The 20994-nt window shown below is 43.6% G+C and overlaps 1 protein-coding gene across 5 annotated transcripts; it reads left to right on the top strand.

Annotated features, from left to right (window-relative positions):
* Positions 1-54: 54 nt before the first annotated feature.
* Positions 55-14668, top strand: crebrf (creb3 regulatory factor). 5 transcript variants are annotated; one of them, XM_040180722.2, is made up of 11 exons: positions 86-251; positions 1026-1168; positions 6756-6980; positions 7179-7304; positions 8560-8729; positions 9092-10293; positions 10475-10672; positions 11218-11407; positions 11550-11623; positions 11834-11953; positions 12259-14668. In XM_040180722.2, exons 3-11 carry the CDS (start codon positions 6972-6974, stop codon positions 12375-12377), a joined length of 2208 nt encoding a protein of 735 aa, XP_040036656.2. In that variant the 5' UTR covers positions 86-251; positions 1026-1168; positions 6756-6971; the 3' UTR covers positions 12378-14668. The 5 variants fall into 5 exon arrangements, with proteins under 5 accessions (XP_040036655.2, XP_040036656.2, XP_040036658.2 ...); XM_040180723.2 differs by lacking the exon at positions 86-251 and adding an exon at positions 374-482; XM_040180721.2 differs by lacking the exon at positions 1026-1168 and having other exon boundaries at positions 55-251.
* The last annotated feature ends 6326 nt before the right edge of the window (positions 14669-20994 follow it).

Below are 20994 nucleotides of genomic sequence, written 5' to 3'. Positions count from 1 at the left end.
CGTTCAAATATTCCATGAGAAGGCTGAAATGTTTTGGCCCAGCTTCGGGCTGCGCTCCTATTGGCCCAGCGGCCCACCACGTGGTCGGGCAGTCACGCGCTTTCCAGCAACCCGTCAGGAAGAAGAAAAACAAAACAAACCCGAGACTGTAACAGCGTGCGGACTCCATTGAAGAGAGGAACCTGTTATTTCCAACGGGGACAAACACAAGGTCCGAAACGAGGCGATACGTGTGCACGGGCGTCCTGAACGTGAGTGTGACCGCACATGTTTTGGGGGAAGTTTGCTCCGCGGCGGAGGGTTACCCGCGAGGCTAACAGTGCGTTGTTGCGGGCTTCGACTGGCACGGGGAAGGGGGCGTACTAGGCCACACCGTCACCTGACATGGGGACAGGGGCGGACGAGAACACGGCGTCGGTGAGCTGCGCGTCAAAGCGAAACGGGAGTCGTCTGCGCTGCACTGAATAGAAACACAATTGGGGGTAAAGTAACCCTAGTTACTCTCGCGTAATGTGGTTTAACGTTGGCTGCTGTTATCTCCTGCTGGAAGAACTGCCGCGGCGCAGAAGTGTAACGTTAGCTAGCTAAAGCTTCGTGGTGATCTCAGTACATTTCCGTCACAGACAAACGTCAGTTAGCGCCAAATCTGCCCAGATGTGATTACATGACATGTCATTTAGCGCACGCTTTTATCTGAAGCGAGTTGCAATAAGCAACCGTAAGGATACAAACCCAGAAGAACAAGAAACAAAGTGCAATTTATAATCAATCAAATAATCCGATATTATGTTACATTGGTTTTGTCGAAATAGAATAGAATTGATCGATTGTTTTGTTTAGAAATGGGGTTACATGTCTTAAAGATGGTGGAAACCTGCACTTGTAATGTAATATTTACTTGTTAGTTAGTTTTAAACTGCCCAAAGCATGTTACACTTTTTTACAACATACCTACCGCTCTTTGACGTGTCATTGTTGTGGTAAAGAACATAAACTAACCGTATTTAACTGTGTTTGTGGTATAGAAGACTTTAATCTGCCCAGCGAAATGTCCGACACGGACTTTTTGAAGGCAGCCCGTGCTCTCTGGAGGTACACGCCCCCCAACACAAGACTCGCACACTGCTGCTGGAAAAGGGCTCGACACATCTAGAAATTTCCATGCGATGTGAGTTAAATAATGCGCCCGAATCAGACTTATGTTTACACCGGTGACATATCCGGGATAATGCTTTCTTTGCGATGACCGATTACGACGGATTTCCTCCTCAACAACCCGCCGTATAGTTGTTTCATCCGAATTTGTCAGACTTGCCTATGATTATTTTCTGCGTATGGTTGCTATTTTCAGCGCAAATACTAACAAATATCACGAATTGATGGGGAATCTTATGTTGTGGTCATGTTTCGTGGTTGGTCGTATATAACAATACATATATTTTTTCAATATATCTAGGCCACGGGCATTTAGGCCTCCAACTTGTTTATCTTCAGCCTCAACCGACCTTGATATGGGCTGTTTTGTATGTAGCAGTTTCCGGGCTTGACAATCACGGTGGCCATTCAGGCACGTCTGGAGGCGGGAAGTAATTTCCTCTCGACCAATAGAGATGAAGGATTTGGTGGGTGTTGGCCTTCTGGGTTAGATTGAGTTTTGTTTTGCTTTGCTGAGGATCTGTAACGAGTGCAGTGACTGGGGAGATTCAAGTGACATCTTTGGATTCATTGGTGTTGATAAAAGGTATTTTTTAATTCATACCCGCCTGTTAGATGGTAATAAGGAGGATGTTGAGATGTCGACGTTTGTGCAATCTGATTGTGCTTCATCCCAAATAGTGAATCTATCACAATAAGATATTGAGATATCATTTTGTATTCTTAACAGATTGTATTACAAAGTTTCATATTTTCATTTCTATTTTCTTTGTCATACCTTTTTTATGTAGGGTTTTTCTGGTTGTAATACATGTTTTTGGCAAGTGCTGCTAAAAGCTCAGTGTCCTGTCATCAGCTGTTGCAGTGTCTTAACTAGATCTATTACAATAGATTAAGGGAACGGTGCTGGTTAAATAAAAGCATTTGCAGGCTACATCATGATCATCTCATCCACAAACCACAGCCGGGCTTTTGAAATGATTGCAATGCAGCACCACAATTAACAATGGTGTTAGTTGCACCTTTTTTTTCAAAGTCAAAGTGTGTGAATGGAGAAAGGACTGTCCTCCCTTCGGTTAACACACGCCTTTTCCTATGGCCACGTGTGCTGGGCTCCCATCGCGACGGCTCTGTGACACCCCAATTTTGGGGCAACTGGCTTCCAGTAACAATTCTCTAGGTGTGTAGTTGTGTTGCAGAGCAGCTGTGGATTAGACCCGGACATCTGAAGAGAAACATGCATATCAGTTGGGACATGTACTGCTTCTGAAATGCTGAACACTCATTCATTCTCAACACTCAACTCAATCAACTCACCCGACACGTTTCGTTTAGCATGTGTATTTTTAAATGCTCACCAGAGTTGAACGCAACAATGTGGCTGCTTCAAGAGCTGTTCATGGTGAAGAACTCTGGTGCTACGGCTGTTCGGTGCTTTTTATCCGGGAAGGAATCAGAGGCCGACCGGTATCAGTAACTCACTGCAGATAAGACGCTGCTGATTGGCCTACTTGGATCCCGTCCAATATTGTGAGGGGGAGAATGTGAGCTGTTTGCATGATAGTGGTGACTGTGCTCGTTGCATCACTATCTTCCTCTTTTTGTTTAGAGGTCAACAAATAGAGGGGAGGAATCACTGGGAAATATGAATACTTATTGCTATTTTTATTTAATAAATGGGAACAAATGCACCGTAAACATATTATCATCCCATTTGCAGGAGGCTTTTTTTTTGCCACTTGATTAATTAATCAAGCCAATTATTCGGCATGGGGTGATTTATTTTTTTGCACCTGCAACCCCAGCTGATGTCGCACAGAAGACAGAGCTGTAGTGCGAGTCCATTTTGAGATCATTGTAATCGCCACATGTGTGAACCTGATTACAATCAATACAAGGAAACCATGCGTTTGTAGAGCGACTGGATCGTGACAACACATGTCAGACTTAGTTGTCAAGGGATGAAGGGATAAAGAACAAAAGCACATTCAATTCTAAATTGTGCGAGAAGACATTTGATACGACCAACGTGTGAAGCTGCAGCAGTTGACAATGATGCTACCATGGTGCGTTGTAACATCATCATCAAAAGTCAATCCAATTACGGAGAGTGAGGGTAGTGTTCTGTTACCTTAACCCCCCCTCCCCTTGTTTCTGACTAAACAAAAATTCTCTATCCCTGTACCCCTCCGAGATGGAAGCATGATGCTGCAAAAATGATGTCTTGTTGCGCAATTTCTGTATCCCTCAATTTATATCTCTCATTTTGGTTTCACTCTATAAAATCTTTTTTTTGGTTGTTTCTTTTTAACATTTTGCACTATAAAATAAAACAGGAAATCTTTTAAAGTAGTAGACAATCGCAAATGTTTAACCCTTACCTAAGCCCTACCGATATCTAATGCTGGCAAGTTTTATCACAGAACCAAGTGTGACCAAAGACAGGCATTCAGCTCCGGCTCGGTCATTAATAACCGCAGCCTGTGTGAGCTACTAAGCAGTGGGTTGGATCATGTTCGATTCTGCCACTGGAAGATATTCAGCGCACATTTGCCTGGAGAGGTGAGGAGCGTTGTGACTTGTTTGCTGCAGGTTTGGCACACAAAGCCTTTCCATTCGCTTCCAGAGCATCAGGAGCAAAGCCACTGCAGTTACCGTTGTGTTCAGGCCGCATGCTTCCTCATTCTAATTCTGCTACAAGTGACACCAGACGCAGGAGCTAATAATGACCACGATCACAATCTGTATTCAGGAGGCTGAGCTTCCAGAATAAACATTTGGTCATTAAAACGGTGTACATGGGAATCGACCTTTGTGTTTGAAGTGCATGTTGTTTGCAAATGTGTTACTACTCTCACCGTTGTCCTCCCTGTGTTGTATTGATGCGTCTTTGTCACTTCCTGTCTCTTTGCAAAGTACTGCAAAGGGACAGCGCTGTGGGGTTGTGTTGCTCCCCTGGCCTCAGAGGAGCGGGATTGGTGTAGGATTGTGTGTCAGCTGTTCACTGCGGGGGTCATGTCTCCATGCAGATCTTCATTTATTTGCTATGCCAAAGCTGCAAAGAACCCGACGATGAGTCAGTAGGTGTTGCACGAAAGTGAGAGAACAAGCCGAGAACGAGGAGAGGGTGGAATCTGATTATTGAAAAGGAGGTTTACGGTTAAGCTTGATGAACACAAAGCAAATCAGATGCACTCAGAACGAATGTGTGTGGGGGCAGTTGGGTGCATTGAAACAAATAATGGGTGCAAGGTTCGAAATACTTTTACATTTTTTATTCTTCTAAGAAGCTTATTCTCTCAACAACTTGCAGCTGGGTAGTCGGAGAGCTGCGGTGCACTTTGCTAATAGACTCCCGGTTCAGTGTGTCGCTTGAAAGGAGGGCACAATGAACGAAGAGCATGCTGCAAGTCTTTTAAAGGCAGACAAATAAGTACAGATACTTTCAATAAAAAGTACCCAAAGCCTAAAGCCCAACACTTACAATCCCCAGGGCCATTTCGCTCAGTTGCAATACACACCCAACTTTTATAACTTTTTTTTTTAAACACACTTATTAGTTTTGTCATATAATTCTCATATTGTCTACTTTATGCTGATGATTTATACTGTAGTACAGTGTTTAGGGTTGCATGCCGTTCACATGGCCCTGTTCCTTGTATGTGTAACACACTTGGCAATAAACTGTTTCTGATGTTTTAAGAACCCTTAACAACATTACTTTTGGTTTTTATACTTCATATCAGAGTTGAAACTATTAGTCAGTTAATTGTTTAGTCCATCAACAGAATAATAACCAACATCTATTTCACAAGGATCATAATAATAATTGGAGCTATTCTGTGCGGTTTTATAAATATTTATTGTGCGAATATCTTTGGGGTTTGGAATGTTGGCTGGGAGAACAAGACATTGGACCAGTTTCTGACATTTTATCAAATAAATTATTAGATAAATAAATAATTGATAGAGCAGTCATCAGAATACATAAATTTGAAACTGAACAGAGACGCCCACAGCAGGTGGCCACTTTATGAAGCCCTTTCCACAGTGTGCGTTTTGCCGCGTGGCAAAGAGGATTTCTGAAGCATGTCTGGTCTGGCTTTACAATGATTAGTTGAGTCATTAACGATTGCACCGCCAGAGCATTTACTGCGCTCAATGTTTCGTCCTGTTTTAAACAGGTTTTTTTCTTCTATCTCTGACTTCAACATCATGGTGGTTAAAAGGGATTTCACAGACCTATGGATATGTTGTTCTGGGACAAAGCTGCAGTGTTGCATTGTTTACAATGACGTCCTAATTTTTTTAAGTGATTTTGTTGGTCAGTTTTGGGGTTCTTTACAATTTTTGCATCTGATTCTCCAAAGTGTGGTTATTGTCACGATGACTTCACCCACATCTGTTTTGTTGACTGTGGTTTTGAAGCCCCGGTTTTGGCGTTTTGGCCACCGCCAACTTGTTTTTTGGCTGTTTACTATAATAGGAATAATAATTTACTGGATGAACCTCATGCATTGAAGACCACCTGAAACTACCCATTGAAAACGTTACTCATGTTTCACCATGTTTTATGTTTACTGAGGTAAAACAATGACCGAAGTATTTCTATGAAATCAATTGTTTTTGTTAGCGGTCGAGCATTGGTTCCCGTGATAATCTACACCTTTTTGTGAGCCGGCCCCTCAGTCAATCCTAAAGACCGTCGACTCTCTACTAATGTTGCTTCATCACACTGTCCACAAACGTCAGAATACATTTAGGTTAGTGTGTGAAAGGTACTGTTTGTCTGTGGACGCAGGAGGCTCAGCCTGCCATGCAGCAGTTATCAGTAAACAGAGGGAAACAGTTCTGCGTTTACTTAATGGAGAGGGTATTTTTAGACAAAACGTAGCAAAATAACCTGTTGCAACCTAAATCCATTCCCAATTTCAATGAAGAGAAGGGCGGCGGCAATGAATCTGCATTCCAATGTCAGATTACTTGAACAGAGCATTGGGACGTACGCTTCCCCTGTGAAATATTACTTGTTTATACACTTATTTATGCAGCTGCATGGTAAGATAACACAAGCATCAGAGAGGGAGGGGCGCTGCTCGGCTGGCAGGACAGTGATGATAAATTGTGGCAAGAAAATGTGTGTTGAAAAGGTTTATTATTCTAAAAAATAAAGTGCTGTCTCTTAGCCTGCTAGTTCCTATAGCTTGTCTTTGCAGCCACATCAATACCATTGCAATTACAAATGGGTTATTATATCCTACACAACCATATCAACCTCAGAACAATTTATACATCTGCAAACCGGAAAGGAAAGGAAAGGATTGTGTGTTTGCTGCTGCCATCTGCTTTCAATTCCGGTATCAATAGCTCTCACAGTTCATTTCAGAAGAAGCAAAACAACTCTCCTTCTAAATAACATTGTAAATGAGGTTGGGATAAGTTATCGGTACAGATATATTGATTGGAAGTCAGAATGCTTATTGCGTTGGGTGGGAAATAAGCAAATAAACTCAGCAGCTGTATTGCATTGTATTGGTGTCTTATTTTTAATCCATTGATTCTAATACTTCTGCTCTGTGCACACTCCATTTTTACCACAGACCTGAAGCATACCGAGAACCACACAAGACCACAACAGACCAGACCAGGTGCAGCCCCAATATTGACACCATCTTTCCCCCTCCCCCTCAGCCCTCCAGGCTGCATCCACCAGATCGTCTCCAGTAACTTTATCGCTACTGCACAAACTCGGACCTCAGCGACGGGACAGAAGGCCCAGAGGTTCCCCTAGTAGACACTCTAAGCTGTGCTCTGCAATGCCACAGGTACGAGGGACGACAGAGGGAGGCGGCACGCTGTTTGCTCCTTCACGAAACAAAGTGATAAGGAGAAAAGCTAAATACGATACCGATCTGAGACAAAACAGTTGGGAAGGAGAACATGGAAGACTGTCTATTACTGTTTGTTCATTTCAGTGTTCATTTTCTCATTAAAAAATCAAATCAAATTCTGTGGTGTTGCAGCCTAGTGTCAGTGGGATGGATCCTCCCTTTGCTGACGCTTTTCAGAACTACTCCTTTGCTGACCAGGCCCTCACCAGCACCGAGCTGCTCGCCAGCAGCTCTGACCCAGCCTTCATGTACGAACTGGTGAGTGGTTACACACACACACACACACACACACTTCATCAGAAAACATAGGAAATTATTCAACTAAAATAAAAGTGTGGGCATAGTCAATAGCTATGGTATAATATAGTTCCTGCACATGTAAAGATGCATTTATGTATCATAAATTCTGAAACAGAGACATGCAAACATGAAGGGAAAGAGACGCAAACAGTTTGTGTCCAGGGAGAGAGGAGTTGGCTACAATGGTTCTCTGCCTCATGGTCCTGGAGATGAACAAGTCGAGGAGGGATGGCAGATTGTAGTCAAATTTCTTAGCAGAGAAAATCATAATTCTGACCGGGATCTCTATAGTTTGGAGTTTAGTATCACTTCTACGTTTCTGTTTGCTACTTGACATTAAAAGATCTGAACCCGCAAAATAACAGTAGCCTTGTGTTAATTGGGAAACCTCGATAGAAAAGGTTAATTAAAGTCAAGCCGTTACTTATCTACCATATCATGTAGTAAAGTGGAAAAACACTGCTGCTCGCGGCTTGGCCCAAGCAGCCCCATCCGTATCAAAAAACAATATTAGGTTACGTGTTGCACTCCACACAAACTACCAACAAACCTCTGGGAGGATTTTAATTCCCAGCACAGCACAAGGGTGTTTTCTTTTTAACATTGTATTTATTTGATATAACATTTCATCTTATACTGGAATATTGGTAATAAAAAATCCACAATTCTTCGCAAATTATTTTCAACGTTTCAACAACTGCGGCCGGTTGCATTAGGTTTTCAAGTCGCCCGTTCATCAGTCTGTTCGGTTCACTCTTGTGAACGCGATATCACGGGAACACCTGGAGGGAATCCCTAATTTTGGCATACATGTTATGTATCAAATCCACTGTCCAATTCTTTCCAAACATGATTGCAGTCTTACTGTCATTTTGTTGGCACAAACATTTGCACATCAAAAAGGCCTTTGAAAGGGAAAAACTTCATGATGAAATATCTACAGTAAGAGGGGCATCCTCCTTTGTTTCCAGTTATTGTTAAGTTGTCCCCTTTACTCTTTCAAATGGTTTAATTTAGTATACACAGTAATGTAACTTTCTAGTCAACACAATAGTTTCAGGTTGCATTAATCAGTTGGACTTCGACCTTTACTGTCTTTGTGAAATGTGTTGAATAGAACTATAACAGAAAAAAAGTAAACCGTATGGAATCGGAGAAGTCTTCTAATCCACCGCCTGGTTGACTCGCCTCCCTGTTTTCCTCCTCTCTGCAGGACAGAGACATAACCCACCGGCAGAGCCCCTGTCGGGACACCATCTTGGGAGACGGAGGCAAGGAAGCGGAGAGCTGTGTTGATCAGCTCATGGGTCTGGGCGAGTGCGAGACAGTCTGCAGCAGCCCAGCGTTCGAACAGTGGGACTCCTACTGGGAAGATGTCACCAGGTACCGGATCATTTATTTATGTGCTTATTTTAGACTGAGTTACAAACAACCACAGGTTAATAAGACATTAATACATACCGGTGAATCTAATGGAGCTCCAATGGCATAGGTACAACTTTCCAGTCCCCTGTGTTCTCAAGTGCTGCTGAGCCTGTCCTGCACATATACTTGCCACGGATGCATCATTCATATCTATGGCTTCAATGCACAATTAGTTGTAGTTAATTAATCTCTGACAATATCTTATCCGGCCATTTTCCAGAATCAAAGGTGACATCTTTTGACATTCCCCCACCCCCAAAAATGAAAACTTTGACTTCTGATTCTTCTGCCTGTGTATGTAATGTCTCTGTCTTAAACAGATACACTCGGCTGGCCAGCTGTGACGTCTGGGGCACCAAAGAGGTAGATTTCCTTGGATTAGATGACTTTTCAAGTCCCTACCAGGACGAGGATGTGATTGGTAAAACCCCGACGCTGGCTCAGCTCAACAGCGAGGATTCGCTGCCCGTCTGTGAGGCGCTCTACCCGCCCGCTGAGGGGGCGCTGCCCGCCCCTCAGCTTCCGCTGTCCCAGCTTCCCTGTCACAGCAGGAGGCCACTGTTCCCTGGCCATGGATTTGGCCCTGGCTCTTCACGGCCTCCTCCAAGCTCCACATCCTCTTTCCGTACTCCCCGCTGCTTTCGCCCAGACTTTCCTGAAAGCACCAAAAAAGCCACCAGACCTATCCCCTCCAGCACTGAGACTATGGCGAAGAACCAAAGCCTCCTAAGTCTCACGCAGGATCACGGCCAAGCCGAAACCAAGACCTACGGCCGAGGAACCAAGATGGCAGCCCCAACCTCTTACGGCACTGACTTTGTGCGGAAAGCTAAAGTCCGTGTGAGTGCTGTGCCTAAACCTCAGCCCGACGCGCCCTCCCAGAAGGAGTTTGAGAAGTCACTTCCGCCTCGACCTCTCTCCCAACCACAAGACGAAAAGGCCTGCACTTCAGCCACAGCCACCTTGGTGGTGATTCCCGTGGCTGCAGGCAGTGGCTTTGCCAGCCTGACGAGCTTTGAGAGGAGGGCAGAGGGGACTGGGGCGAGCGAAGCGCCTGCAGGCTGGTCTGCCCCCGTGCCACAGCTGGTTGAGGCGAGCCCGGTCCTGGAGGGCAGCCCACCCGGACTTGCTAGCGGCGGCGATGTCGTGGCGGGAGCGAGCGGCGGCAGCACAGATCAGGCCGTCGAGGGCGCGGAGAAAAGCAAGGAGGAGGAGCACAACTACTCGCTGTTCCTGACCCACAACAGGCTGGCCATCAGATCCCACGTCAAGCAGGAGGACGAGGAAGAGGAGGAGGAAGAAGAAGAGGAAGAGGAAGAGGAGGAGGAGGAAGAAGAAGAGGAGGACGAGGAAGATGCCGAGGAGGAGGAAGGCGATGGGCTTGAGCTCGATGACGAAGACCACGATGAGGGTTTTGGCAGTGAGCACGAGCTATCGGATAATGAGGAGGAGGATGAGGAGGAGGACGAAGACTACGAAGCTGACAAGGACGATGACATGAGCGATGCCTTCTCCGAGCCAGGTAGCAGCCCGTCTTCTTCATGCTTCTGGTTTGGTGTGACCAATGCATGACGTGTCATTGTCTGAGTCATTTTCTGTGTAAATGATGACCTTTCTTTCTTTATTCCCACATAATACTCTACTTTAAATAGATTTTCTTTTGCACTGATATCCTCCCCGTTCTCCTGTCTCGTTTTCTCCAGGCTGTGACATGGAGCTAACGGAGGACATAAAAGGCCTGACCGCAGGAGTCTCTAGCCGGAAGAGGGGCAAGCGTCGCTACTTCTGGGAGTACAGCGAGCAGCTCACCCCCTCCAAACAGGAACGAATGCTTAAGCCGTCTGAGTGGGACAGACACACGCTGCCTAGCAACCTTTACCAGAAGAACGGGCCTCTCCATGGTATACACATGCAATATATATATATATATATATATATATGTGTAAAAGCATATAGTTTCATTTCCCCACCTTGATCAAACATCACCGCATAATACGTATCTAATATGCTTTTAGTGAGCTGCAGTGCTGCAGCACTGATTCTCTCAGCGGGACTGTGGCGGTTGGGACAAACACAACAGCAGCTGTGCACAGCATGTTGCAGTGATACTATAGTTTAAGTGATCACATGTTCAAATGCCCTGCACAAGCCTCCGGATACTTTTTCTTGCGTTTGTATCTGCATTTATTTGATCCGTCTGTTTAGATTGTGTCTTTGTAAAGGCATGGGATCCCTTGAATTTCACTCAAGGCTACAGAGTAAAGATTTGGGGGAATTGTTCAGATCAGGATTGTTCCTGATTTATTATTCGGTCACAGTTTATTTAACATACAACAAATAATATTAAATTGGGAAGCAATACGAGACCAATGAAAACGGACACTGCGATAGCTGTACTTGTGTAGAGAACCATCTCTAACGCTTCCTCTCATTGATTGTCATGAAGGAAAGTATATGCTGAAGAAGTCTCGCCGCACAGACGTGGAAGACCTGACCCCAAACCCACGCAAGCTGCTGCAGATCGGCACCGAGCTCCGCAAACTGAACAAGGTCATCAGCGACTTGACGCCCGTCAGTGAGCTGCCGCTCACCGCAAGGCCGAGGTCCCGCAAGGAGAAGAACAAGCTGGCGTCCAGGTAACTCATGCACTGCTCACACACACACACACCAGAGAAGTGTCTTTTGTAGCCTGTATCTGTTTATTGGGGAGCACGTCATGTGTCGCCAGTGCCGGCCGTTGCGCATTAGTAAACTGTGCACATCTGTTGTTTATCGTAGAGCTTGTCGTTTAAAAAAGAAGGCCCAGTATGAAGCAAACAAGGTGAAGCTCTGGGGACTCAGCACGGAGTACGGTACGTTGCTCTGAATCCATTTTCTTCCTCCCTTGATGGATTTTTTTTTCTTCAAATGTATTGCTCTTAATCGACCTGTATCTACTTTAAAGCTTTTTCAGCTTCAGATCTTTGAAAGTGACCAGAAAAGGGGGTTATCATCAACGGTTGCTGAGTGCACTAATGTTTTGGTGGTGCTTATTTGGGTCTTCAACCATGTGCCCCCTGTAGATCGGCTGCTCTTTGTGATCAATGCCATCAAGGAGGAGATAGTTTCCAGAGTGGAGGACTCGTCCCCGCGTCTGACCAACATGGCTGAGACTCTGGAGCATCTCATCAAGGAGACACTCGGTGAGAATCACGGTCACGGTCATCATCACATTATGAACAACAAGAAGATAATACGGGGGAAATTAATGCATTTAACTAGAATATCACAGAATAAGGTTTCTCTGGAATAAATATGGTGTATATATAATATATTATTATGTATATACATAAGGAGTATGTATATGTATTACAGTTAAACTCAATCTGAACAGTAAAGTTAATCACAGTAATATAGTAGATTTTCTTTAGGTGCAGTACAAAAATCCCCATGTATTTGTTTTGTGTACGTTGTTTTACAGAAGATGTTCTCATGTGTCTTACTACAGTGTCATCACCTGTTGCTGGGGAGACCTCAGATTTTGTCAACAAGATCTTGGAGAACACGGGACACGGCGATCCCACCGGCGGACTGGTCGGCCTGCGAGTCCCCACCTCCAAAGTCTAGACAAACTGCGGTCGACTGAGAGCAGTGGACTAAATATTACCACCGTGCTGTCCCATTGTAACTATGCTCCCTGCTGCATGCCCCCCCCACCCCACCACCAACCTAACGTAAATACACATTGTTAGTCACACAAACACACATACCGCTCCCTGTGTGTACGTATGTGTGCTTGTTTTAGCCATGCCACTGTACAGGATACACCTCAGCTTACTCTCTGCACACTGTGCGCAGAGTCAGTGTGTCACTCTCCCAACCCATCGTCAACGTCTGTTGGGGAAAGCGCCTCTAAGAGCAAGAGATGGTTAGGTGTAAAGGTAATCGCACGTCCTAAATCGCACCGGTGGCTATAAGATGTGTTTAACATAGTGTTGTGTGGGATCGGATCCGTTAGAGGTTTGCTTCCGGGGCGGACGCAAAGACAGTCACACGTCCGGGATACTTTCACACAGTTCATCTGAGGTTTTAACGATAGAGGAAGAATCGTTACGCATCGGACACCGTCCAAGGTCGGAAAGAGTTTCAGTAATCATTTCCTAGAAGAGACTCTCCTTCCATGGCAACACAAATGAACTCAAGTATGTTGAGCAGACCCACTCACAAAAAAGACTTTGGAGTCGACAGCTTTGGCTGCGAAGGCAGCTGGGGAAGAAAACAAAACAAAACCGAAGAAGGTTGCGACCGAGGCATTTTGGGGTGGCAGGAAGTATTTTGTATTGAAGGCCTCAATATGTTCATGCCATTCCCTGTTTGCCAATCAGGTCCGATGGTGGTAGAATTTAGGAGTTCTTAGCAAAACAATGGTCGAAACAAAAAAGCAATAGAGGCTTAAAGTCAAAATTGGACTCAACTGATTAAGCGACGGAGATCCTGCTGGGCGGAGGTTTCCATCCGGCAGGAGGAAGCTATATGCTTCATTTTGACTTAAACAGCAGGAGGCGAATGACCACGAGGAGAAAAAGCGTGTGTAGTTTGGTGCTTTTGGTGCTGGTTTTGACTGGACCGGGTGAAACGGGCATTTTGCCAGAATGGGAGCCCACTGTGAGTGAGATGTTTGCGGTGGTGGTGATGGTGGATGACAAAGAGTGACGCATCTCCTCTAGAAAAATGTACATAAGTGTCTCCTGGTGAACAACAGCACTGGCTCCCCTATTTGTACAGTAGAGATGACCAGGTGTGTTCATACTAGTGTTTGATCAGAGTTCTATTCATTGTGCCTTGTGTATGTATGTATGTGTGTGTGTGTGTTTCTGTAAGTGAGGTGAGAACATGAGAGGGACTGAACGAGGAGAGGTGATTGGTCAGAACTCCCTGGGGTCCAGCCAAGGAGAGGACCGCTTTACACCGAGGGTGGTCGTTGGATTGAATGCGAGGAGGGAGACAATTGTGGGGTTTGATGTGTATTTCAGTTGTCTAAAGATTTTCTGAATGTACAAAAATAAGTGGAAGCTTTCGTTGCGTCATGCCACAGAGTCTGTGTATATAGGAGGGCTCTGCGATGGATTCATTTTGTTTTTTGGTACTCTTGTCTTTGGGGATCGGGGGAGGGTTAAGAGATATTTTTGTTTGGAGTTACAAAAAAATATTTGCACACTATATTTTGATTGTTTTTTTGTACCAAAGACACATGCAAAATGGCGACCAGCCAGTTAAAGTAAGGTTTTGCACAGCTTAACTGACGCCGTATTGAATGTAAGAAATGTGGGAGGGTCAGGGAACTTCGTAGAACTGTGAAATTAGCTTGGGTCCAATTCTGTACAGAAAAGGAATATTCAGTCATGTTTTTAAGAATATGAAAATGAACTCCATCTGTGGGCTTCTCCAGTAGATGTGTTGCGTAGCACGCACTTCATTCCTGAACTGGTTCCTCCCTCCTCGTGCTAATTGCTCTTATGGCGCTAACTAGGACAAAAGAAAAAAAAAAAGAGCGTGAGTAGATAAGCTATGTTACCTTTTTGTTTGTCCGAATGTCACCAACAATAACCAAAATGTTTTGTTCCTGGTGTCACTTGTTTGATTTCTGTATTTAGATGAGGTCTAGTCCATCAACAGATATTAACCTAATTGTGTTTTAGAGTACTGTGTATAAATGTCTATCAATGGTAAAATGCCACTTTCATGACAATTAGTTTTTAAGCATGACACACCTCTACATCTTATCTTTGCATTGAGTAGGTTAGTGGGAAAAAAGAAAAGAAAAAAAAGTGTTATATTTTTGTACTTTAGCTGCCTGCTATCTTTCCTGTTGGTTTGGAAGTATTTGTTGAGTGGACAGAATGAAATAAGGGGGAAAAGAAGAGAACGGTCTGAAAGAGCAGTCTGTCGATCTGATACTTTGATTTATAAAGCGAAACCCGACCCCGTTCGTATCGTTTACCGCTTGAGGGATTTACAGAGAATCAAGACTGGATTTATTTGAAACACAATGCAACAAAGCCACGGACAAGTTTGGGTGATCCATGAGGGGAATGAGGAACTGCCGTCCTTAGAAAGGACCGAAGCATTGGAGCGTTCTCCTATGTTGATCTGGATTTAGCGCTGTGCATTGTGATCCCGATGTTCACACGTATTCCCTCTTTCACCATGAAATCGGTTAAATTTTGCATTTCCTGGGATTGGTGTTTTTTTTCGGTACTCTGCTCACATTCTTCCTGACCAGCCAAAGCCGCGAAAATCCCACTCTTCACCAAAACGTTAAACTATCCGGGCTGCCGTTCGGCGGCTTGTCCGAACTTTAGAAATGCATGATGTCTGCATGCGTGCCTTCCTGTTGACTCCTTAGACGAAATGCTGCCATTCCCAGGAATTTTAAAATTCAACCGGAGTTCTCTCCATTAACCGGCTAAAATAGACAAAAAAATACACGTTTGGCCAAACTGAATTCAGGTTAGTTTGAAGGGAAGAAAGTACTCCTTCACAGAACGAACTCTGATGTCTGGTCATGGTCATGCAGAGCTGTGGTCGTTTTTGCAATGTGTTATTGAATAACAGCTAGTGCTGAATCTATATATATATATATATATATATAATATTTTTTATTCCATCTAAAAAGGGAGAAAAGGTGCTTTTTTTCAGAAACTAGAAGGATGAGTATCCATGATTCTTATTTGACTTCTTATTGCTAGTTGTAGCCTAATCACTTGCTCTCCCCTACCGTCCATAGCTATTTTCTTAGTACGGATTCATTTTTGTAAATAGACTATAAGTCTACATGTACCTTCTAAATGTTAGATATGTGTATAGAAAACTATCTTATATGTTTGAAAACAAAAGCACTTTGTCCAAAAAAGGAAAAAAAAAAACAACAAAAAGGAAAAAAATGCTTTTTTTTCTTCCATTTGCTGCTAAAAGGCCTGGTGTGAATGCTGCAAGTGTACTTGCTGACTACTTGCTAGGATAGGTCTATTACCTGACTTGGCCAGGTCTATAAACTGGCAGGAAACCGGTGCGCGATCTGACGAGGGTTAGATCTAAATGTTTCTGTGGCCATGTAATGATATGAGGTGCTGTATTATGAGCATGTATCATTGCTTGGCTTTGGGAAGCCCAGACAGGATAGATTTATTTCCTGGTCAGGAAATGTGTTTGTGGTCTTAAAAAAATTAAAAAAAAAAAAGAAGAGGGTTTTGATTCCAGGGCCCCTACTTTGATCCTGATGCTGAACCCTTTAGCGTCACGATTCATTTGCCTTCAGTAGAGGTTTCCTATGGAAAGAATTGGTTCTGCTTTGGCTTCCTCTTCAGGGTGATGTACAGTGTAGACACATTTCTCCAGAGAGCTATATTGTTATAATTTGTAAACTGATTTCTACTTGTGACTTAATAAGGAGGAGGAGGAGGGGGGGCGGTTGAGCCCAAAGCGCCCAGGAAGAGCCTGTCTGAAAGATGCTGTTCCGGGCCGCCTTGGGGGAGGTTACTATATCATTGTACTGTATGGCAAGCGCGTCTCAAAAGCAGACTCTAAATCTGGATACTTATTGCCTTTTTAAACTTTTCACTTACACTCAAAACAAAAAAAGAATTACTTGGCAGACGTGTCTGTTGCCGAGGTTCATTACATTGCCCTGCCAATATATTATGAACAGCAACAACTACTATTCTGCCCGATTGGCTCAAAACAACCTTGACTGAAGTAGGAGACGTGAAATGTGTCTGAAAAATGGCTTCAAAACTCCTTGTGCTCAGCTGTATCGTTTGGGACTACTGTTGAAGCATTTTCTTCAACTACAATTCTGCCCGAGTCCGGTACGGCGTCGCCGGTCGTTAAGAGAGCCGCTGGCAGTCAAACCAGCCGCGCTGTGTGTGCGTGTGTGTGCGTGTGGGGGTGTGTGTGTGTGTGTGGGGGTGTGCGGGTGTTCTGTAGACGAACCTAATTCAAAAGAAGAGTCCTCGAAGGTTTTTACATTTAACATGTAATCAACTTTACATTCAGACCAGGAGACTCTGTGGCATTTTAACAGTCAAGGAATTTAGTGAAAATCCACGCCAGTAAAAATATTCCTTTATTTTTTTTATTACTTCTGATGATATAAATCCTATTCATTCAATTATTAAGCTAGCATGTGTGACTTTGTACTCTTGTCCAATAAAAGCTAAGTGGATCCATAAAGCTTTTCTTCAGCAAATCAGGGTGACATTGTTCTTCTATCTGACATGTGATGACATATAAAAAGAACAGAAAATATATTTATGTATTCCAGTTATAGCCATTCTTTACTCCTGTACAACAACAAAAAACTTGTGTGCGTGTGTGTTATGAAATGTCAATCAATATAGTGCAATGCTCGCTAGACAAACTTAAAAGAGGCCAACAGACGTGTCACAACAATTCCCAGTGTCCCCGCTCTCCCCTGATTGGTATTCAGACTTACACAACCTGCAACACCTCGCTCCCACAAAATAAGATTTTACTATTTTTCGCCATGAAATCATGGTACATGGTGCTAAATTACTTTTCCAAGGAAGCACCCAATAACTTAGACGGCAACTGTATTAGATCCACTCACCCGGATAACATGAGATTTTTTTGTTCCCAATACCTGCATTAAAACCGTCGGAGGAACATCGTTATTCTGAACAGCAGTAGACTAGTGATTTCTGTATGCCAATATTTCTAATGTAAAAGTCAGACTCCTTGATTTGATGCCATTGCTCAAAGCCACAGAGGATCTTTTTTCCATCTGGGAGGTACAAACTTTTGTTTTGATCTTAATCAGCAAGTGGAGTTTTCTACTAATGTTAAAATGTGTTCTGTGGTTTTAGTATTTTAAAGAAATCTCTTTGAATAGCGATACAGTTTAGCAAATGAAACATTATTATTCATATATACAATTGGTCAAAATTACAAGTATTGCTTGCCGTAATTTAGTTTTTCTTAACATCAAGCAACCTAAAAAACTAGAATGACTTTACCTCCTGCTGGCCGTGATGTCAGATCTCTGAGTCTGGTTTTGAGTTTTTTGGGGGCAAGTTTCCTGTCTTGTTCTGACCCATGTGGGCTCCCCTGCTTGGCTCCGTCCCCACTAACCTGTACATGTTTCCCAGTATGAATTGGAGAAATACAGAAATGTACGCAGTGAGAATAATGTTTCTGCACGACGACGTCCCGCATAGCACCGAGAGAATCAAGTAATGTCTGGAGCTCTTTGCAGGAAAGAATTCGGCCAACCAATGGAAATCGTCTCCATTGTTACTCTGTCAAATGATTTCATACTTGCTGCTATTGAATGAGCACAAAGACACTTATGTTTTTGGTTTGCGTGTCCGTGACACAGACTATTTATTTACAACAGTCCCTGTTTTTTTTGTCACACTTTTCCTACGAAAAGACCAACAGTGTTGCTCACCTTGCACTTGATTTTTGAATACGATGCCTGCTGAACCAGGTGCCTTAATCAAATATATGAGAACACAAATCTGCACCTTGGGTCGGGAGGGAGGGGATTCCCTACACAAACAAGGGGCTAGGTTTCCAAAAACCTTTCTAATTGTAACTCAAATCAAATCAATACACCTCGTGTAACAGCAGATATGCCGTTTGTCGTGTCTGCATAGGATTTAAATGCAAAAATAAGAGAGAAAAAGATCAATTTAAACTCTAAATTGATGATGTTTTGGGAAACCTGGTTCCTTCTTTAAACTCTTTCTCTGCCCACTACGCCACATTATTGTGTTTTGTGTACTGGCTGCTATCACCGCCGGTGTGTCCGTGTAGAGAAGAGCAAACTTCCACAGCGCCCGAGGCAGAGGGAGACCTGGGCCGAGTCAGTTTGAATTGCATTCTTCTTCACCTGCGGGGGTTGAAATGGAGCACCGTGTTGCCGAGTCTTGAGACCTTTTTTTTGAGAAAAACAAAGAAAAAAAAGAAGAAGAAGATGAAAAAAAGAAGAAGCTTAAAACAGAACTTTCTGTTTTCTTAACTGTGCTATTATAAAGTGCCAGACCCTCCCTGAAGTCAGCGTTGGCACTGAGTCGCGGGTTGCGAACGAAGCGACGAGCTGAGCGCGGGAGGGAAAAACCGTGGTGCTAATCTGTCTGGCTGGGTGCTGACATGGCTGCGTTTTGAAAAAGCTGTTTTAGCCATACTGTTCCTTCCGTCGATGACCGTGTCCAGTCTTGTGTTTCTGGCTGCTGCGTGCCGATTAGAGCGAGAGCGCACCGGCTGCTTCGCTGACGAATGTGGACTCGTCTTCCTCAGCAGTATCCTAAAGACAGACGCCAGTGTCTGCTTGAGCTTTTTCCTGTTGCGCTAATTCCTGTTAGGCTTTCGTCTGGAGACAGAGGGAGACGCTTGTCGTCAGGATGTAGATGAATGTTTTTAATCTTTTATATGGCGCCGCCATAATATTATGGTTGGATATTTATGCTGACTCTGTCAAATGTTGCTTGTTTAGAATTTATTTGCCCTAAATTATATTTTGCTGCGTATTTTCCCCCGATCCCAGTGTTCATACCATTTCTTTTGATATTTATTTGTTTTGTCCTGTAAATTAACATGTAAGGTGACAATTTTTTTAAACTAAACTTAATAGCGTTTCCACTGAAACGCGGCGTACCAGGAGTCACAGACATCACATGATGTTCACAGAGGTGAATCAAAGTCACATTGAAACCATTTTTTTGTATTATTTTTTTTACTTAACTATCTTCATTATGTCCAGCTATGAATAAATTGTTATTTATGTTGGATCAGTGCGAACAGGGCCTGGCACTGACTTTTACTGGATTTGGCTGCATAACATACATGTGATCAGAATAATTTTGCATAATTACATGAAAATACGACACATAGTGGCTTCGGTTGTTGCCTTCCTTGCCTTCAATATCTTACGCCTTTTTATACTCACTCGCATTTATTTCTGCCCCAAAGCCAGTTAAAGGAAGCAAGATGTTGTCGGCGCTGCAGTTCCATTCGTGACTTTGATTACGCGTCGTCTGTGAAGCCCATGAGGCGTTCTGTCGTTGGCGGTCTGAGGCAGTCGGGTAGGCCGGACTCACCGAGTCAGCAAAGAGAAGCTCTCGACACAACTCGTCTGCTGCCGTGGATTGCCGAGGTTCGGGCGCTCCGCTGCCTTTTTGAAGCTCACATTGGCAGTCGACTCGCCTTGCTCTCTCTGTCTTCGGTGGGAAATTTGTGAGCCTTCGATCGGTTTTCTGGGAAAACTGCACCCGGGATGTTTTGAAGCCCTCCTGGGTTTTAAAGAAGGGCTTTGGTGCGCAGTTGCCTTGTCAGGGAGCTGCTGGTATCAGCCGGGGGCCACTTAATGCTGGTGGGCAGAGACCCCTCATCCTCTCCTGAAATGATTGTTCGGGGCAGGGGAGTCATTTCCTCTTCTGCAGACTGATCTTTTTTTAATCAAAAGACAAGAAGCCACCCATGATTATATAAACAACCCCTCTTTCTTTATCTTCACATGTCAACATGCAACACTGCAGTGATTCACAGCTCCTTCCAGATTTTGCCAAAATGCATGGAGAGAGAGAGATTTAACAAACAACATGTGCTATAGGATAATCTTTTTTTTTCCTTCAATTTTTATAATCAAGACAGACAGCGAGGAGATTTTATGGTAAAATTGTACAAGTCCATGTAGAGGATTTGGGATGGATCGTTCATTCTGAGCTCCACGGCTACATGCCGTTGTAATGATGCTTATGGTCTTGTATGGTAACTTATTTGACCAGTTCAACAGCATGGGATCTTTCTGTAATTAGTCCTCTATGTTCCTCCCCCCAGTCTCATTGCTAAGTGCTCTATAATAGGTCTCTTGGTGATTTATAATTTCTTTTAAGAAGCAAAACCTGCAGAAAGTGTATCCTGCTGAAACTAACTTGATCCTCTCTTTAGCAATGACGTCTATATTTGTAGTTCACATATATGCCTGTTCGAATACAATATCTTGACAGTTATATTTATGTTGTGTAATAAATGTTGTGCTGGGTTTTTACTTTTTGTTTTATCTAACTTTTTCTTTTCTTTTGTTTCTTTTTGGATGCACAGTGGGCGGTTTTGTGCACAGGCACGGAAATCTAAAAGATGTTTTTTTTTTTTGTTGGTTTATACTGTAAAACTCATTCTGTTTCAGAGCTTCCGACATCCTGCGGACACAAGCCCGGAATCT

This window comes from Gasterosteus aculeatus, chromosome 7 (assembly GCF_964276395.1).
Source record: "Gasterosteus aculeatus chromosome 7, fGasAcu3.hap1.1, whole genome shotgun sequence".
Taxonomy (NCBI): Eukaryota; Metazoa; Chordata; class Actinopteri; order Perciformes; family Gasterosteidae; genus Gasterosteus; species Gasterosteus aculeatus.
The sequence above is the reverse complement of the archived record's forward strand: the minus strand, read 5'-3'. Positions and strand labels throughout refer to the sequence as shown.